Source organism: Trachymyrmex cornetzi, unplaced genomic scaffold, assembly GCF_001594075.2.
Source record: "Trachymyrmex cornetzi isolate Tcor2-1 unplaced genomic scaffold, Tcor1.1 scaffold1512, whole genome shotgun sequence".
NCBI lineage: Eukaryota > Metazoa > Arthropoda > Insecta > Hymenoptera > Formicidae > Trachymyrmex > Trachymyrmex cornetzi.
In genome coordinates, this window is record NW_017296105.1 from 11,593 (window position 1) to 14,994 (window position 3,402).

General features: G+C 30.1%; 1 protein-coding gene across 1 annotated transcript; it reads left to right on the top strand.

Moving 5' to 3' along the window:
• Positions 1 to 711: 711 nt before the first annotated feature.
• Positions 712 to 1,984, top strand: LOC108758142 (uncharacterized). Its single transcript, XM_018502945.1, has 3 exons — positions 712 to 818; positions 936 to 1,288; positions 1,380 to 1,984. Exons 1-3 carry the CDS (start codon positions 712 to 714, stop codon positions 1,982 to 1,984), a joined length of 1,065 nt encoding a protein of 354 aa, XP_018358447.1.
• The last annotated feature ends 1,418 nt before the right edge of the window (positions 1,985 to 3,402 follow it).

Genomic DNA, 3,402 nt, shown 5'->3' on the forward strand with positions numbered 1-3,402 from the left:
ATATCTCTACTAAAGAAATTATTACACTTTGAGCTGTAGTGGATATGAATTAAATTATTTGGTTTAAATAATTACAGCATATTTTTCAGTTACAATAAAAAGAAAAGTCAATTCATTAACTTAGAGGTAATTAAAATAATTCGTTATATTATAATATTAATAATTAAAAAGTCCGTATAACAAATTAAACCAACCAAGCCTCCCTAAATCAAAGAATTGGAAAGAGCAAGGGCACTAGGAGTCAGGCGCAGAAGACGTCGCGCAAATATAATACACTTATGTTAGGGCCTAAGCACAAAGATGATCGTAATGAGTCGTGAAACGTGAGTCGTAGTCGTAGGTCAACGCACAATTTTTGGTTAGACCCGTTCTACAATAAGTCGGATGACGGAGTCGGGTGTCGTTAGTCGCTTGTCGCGTGTTGTATGTCGGGTATGAATACGACTAGCTAGTCTACAATTGCGTCGCAAGTCGGAATAGTCAGACGTCATGGAAATTGAAACGTTGAATATTTATTTAAATTTATTACTTATTTGGATGCAAATTATAAGACTGAGATTATGTGTAAGAAAACGTAAAAAAGGAATTATAAGAAGATGGTGGGTAAAACCCCATATTACTAGAAATATGAGACAAAATTTTGGTGCTCATCATACATTATTTATATATTTCCAAATGAATAATCACGAAGAATTTTTCAAACTGACAAGAATGTCAGTGGAACAATTTGACAATTTAAATAGATTAAAGCCAAAATTAAAAAAACGTAGTTGTAGAGAACTTCTACCAACGGAGATACGTATTGCGGTGACATTAAGGTTAGTTTAACAATTATTCTCTGTTGCGAATATTATTAATATAGATTACCTACACTTTATTTGTTCTAAAAATTATGAATTTTTACACATACACAACAAATTTAAATTTATTTTTAGTTTTCTCGCTCATGGAGATAGCGTGACCACTACCTCTTTATTTTATCGAATAGGAAGATCAACTGTATACAGCATTATTCCCGAAGTTTGTAATGGTATATGGGAAGTATTGCAACCAACATACCTCCGATGTCCACAAGAAGCACATGAGTGGCTAAAAATCGCAAATGAGTACAATAATAAGTGGAATTTTCCCAATTGTCTTGGAGCAATTGATGGGAAACACTGCCGAATTCAAGCTCCACCAAATTCGGGTAGTGCTTTCCACAATTATAAGGGATATTTTAGCCTCGTATTAATGGCTATCGTAGATGCTTGTTATCGCTTTATTTGGGTCGATATTGGAAATTATGGTAAAATTAAACTATATGAGTATTACAAATAAAATTTATTTTAAAGAATAACCAGCTATAGGATATATATATGTATAATATGTATTTATAGGTTCACTGAATGATGCTGGAATCTGGTCAAATACAACAATAAAACAAGCATTTGAAAGTAATACTCTATCTGTGCCAGCAGCTTATCCTGTGCCTAATACGAATTATCCGTTGCCATTTTCTCTTGTTGGTGACGAAGGCTTCCCACTGAAAACATATTTAATGCGTCCATACGCAAAAAGAAATTTACAAAATAATGAACAAAAAATATTTAATTATCGATTGTCGAGAGCACGCCGAATTGTCGAGAATGCTTTCGGCATTCTTGTAGCACGATGGCGAATATTACAAAAACCTATAGCTCAGAAATTAAGTACTGTAGAAAAAATTTTGCAAGCTATAACTTGTTTGCATAACTATATTATAAGCACCAACTTAAACGATAATAATTATTTACATGATGAAATGATAGATAAAGGAGTAGATGGCGAAATAATATCAGGGAATTGGCGAAATGAAATTAGAGAAAATGGTTTTATTAATCCTTTAGGACGAGTTGGTGCCAATATCGGTACAGCTGCTGCTATGAGACAACGAGACATTCTTGCTCAATATTTTGTTTCAGCAGAAGGGAGTATTCCATGGCAGTGGCAACGTATATTATGAATTTTTAATAAAACTTTTTCCTTTATGTCGACATTATTAAATACAAATGTTTTACAAAAATAATGAAAATGTGTTGTCTTTGATTTTTGAAAATATTGTTTATTTATAATAAAATTATAAAAATATCAAAATATACAAGACTTATAATTACAGCCTGCTTTTCCAATATCTCACAATATGCATTAAAAAATTTTATAAATAACAATACTGTTAGAAACATAAAATTATTGAAAACTAACATGTTATAGAAAGTTGCAGTTTTGTATTATTTCAATCTTAAAATATGCTATAAACAAAACTGAATTACTTTGAAATTGTAAGAACATAAAATTATTTAAGTAATTAACATGTTATAGAAAGTAGCATTTTTGTACTCTCTCTTTCTCCCTCTAATTCATTTTAAACTTAAAATAAAATATTATAAATGAAACTGGACATATATTTTGAAAATGTATAAACATATAATTATTTAAATGACTAACGTTAGAGAAAGTACAGTTTTGTACTATTTCACACATACACACACACACACATTTTGAACTTAAAACATACTAGAAACAAAACTGAATATATTTTTAAATTGTATACAATCTCTCACATATTATTAGAAAAATATAAACTATTTAAAATAGCATTCAATAGCACACGAAATTTAGAATATTTCTGTATGTAAAATTGAGTTTAAGATATTAAAAAGATACTTTGTGTGTATGTGTGTATGTGTGTGTGTAAAAACTAATTATTGCCTCTCCTCGTACTTTTGAATAATTTGAAGAAGATCTATGATACATTGTGTTCTATGTTTCAAAGGAACGTATTTTAATCCTTCTTCTAAGGCGGACATGTAACCATCTTTCTCCAATTTTTGATCTAATTGAGATGATACTGCTTTCACTGCCATAGATATTTCCTTACTTGCTTTCTCCAACTCGTGATCAAGTTTATTGTCTTTCATCTTCTTACGTTTTGCAAATTCATCCATTTCTGGCATTACTTTTTTGGTAGACTTAAATACAGATGAATATTTCAACTGTGTAGGATTAAAACTTGTATTTGGTTCTAAAGATTGCACACTGCTAGTATAACTGCAGCTAGAAAGTGTACTAGCAGGTCTATTTGGGATTTCACAATCTGTAATTGTTATGTTGCTCTCTTGGTCTTCCAAATCTAATGATAATGTGTTCTCTGAAAATATATAATTTATTATAAATATATTACAAATAATACACATATTAAGATTATATAAACCCAATATTAGAAATAGTATTATTTTCATTAATATTTACCTTTTATTGATTGAAAAGATCCACTGTAACTATGATCTGGTAACAAAGTTATCACATTGGAAGATTGCTTAGATGTAAACGGTGAGGAAGTTATCACATTGGAAGATTGCTTAGATGTAAACGGTGAGGAAG

Excerpts from the sequence above, each read along its gene's own strand:
- LOC108758142 (XM_018502945.1), top strand. The coding sequence starts at position 712 with ATGTCAGTGGAACAATTTGACAATTTAAATAGATTAAAGCCAAAATTA. Across the intron at positions 819-935 it reads CGTATTGCGGTGACATTAAG|TTTTCTCGCTCATGGAGATA; the intron begins GTTAGTTTAACA and ends ATTTATTTTTAG. Across the intron at positions 1,289-1,379 it reads GGTCGATATTGGAAATTATG|GTTCACTGAATGATGCTGGA; the intron begins GTAAAATTAAAC and ends ATGTATTTATAG.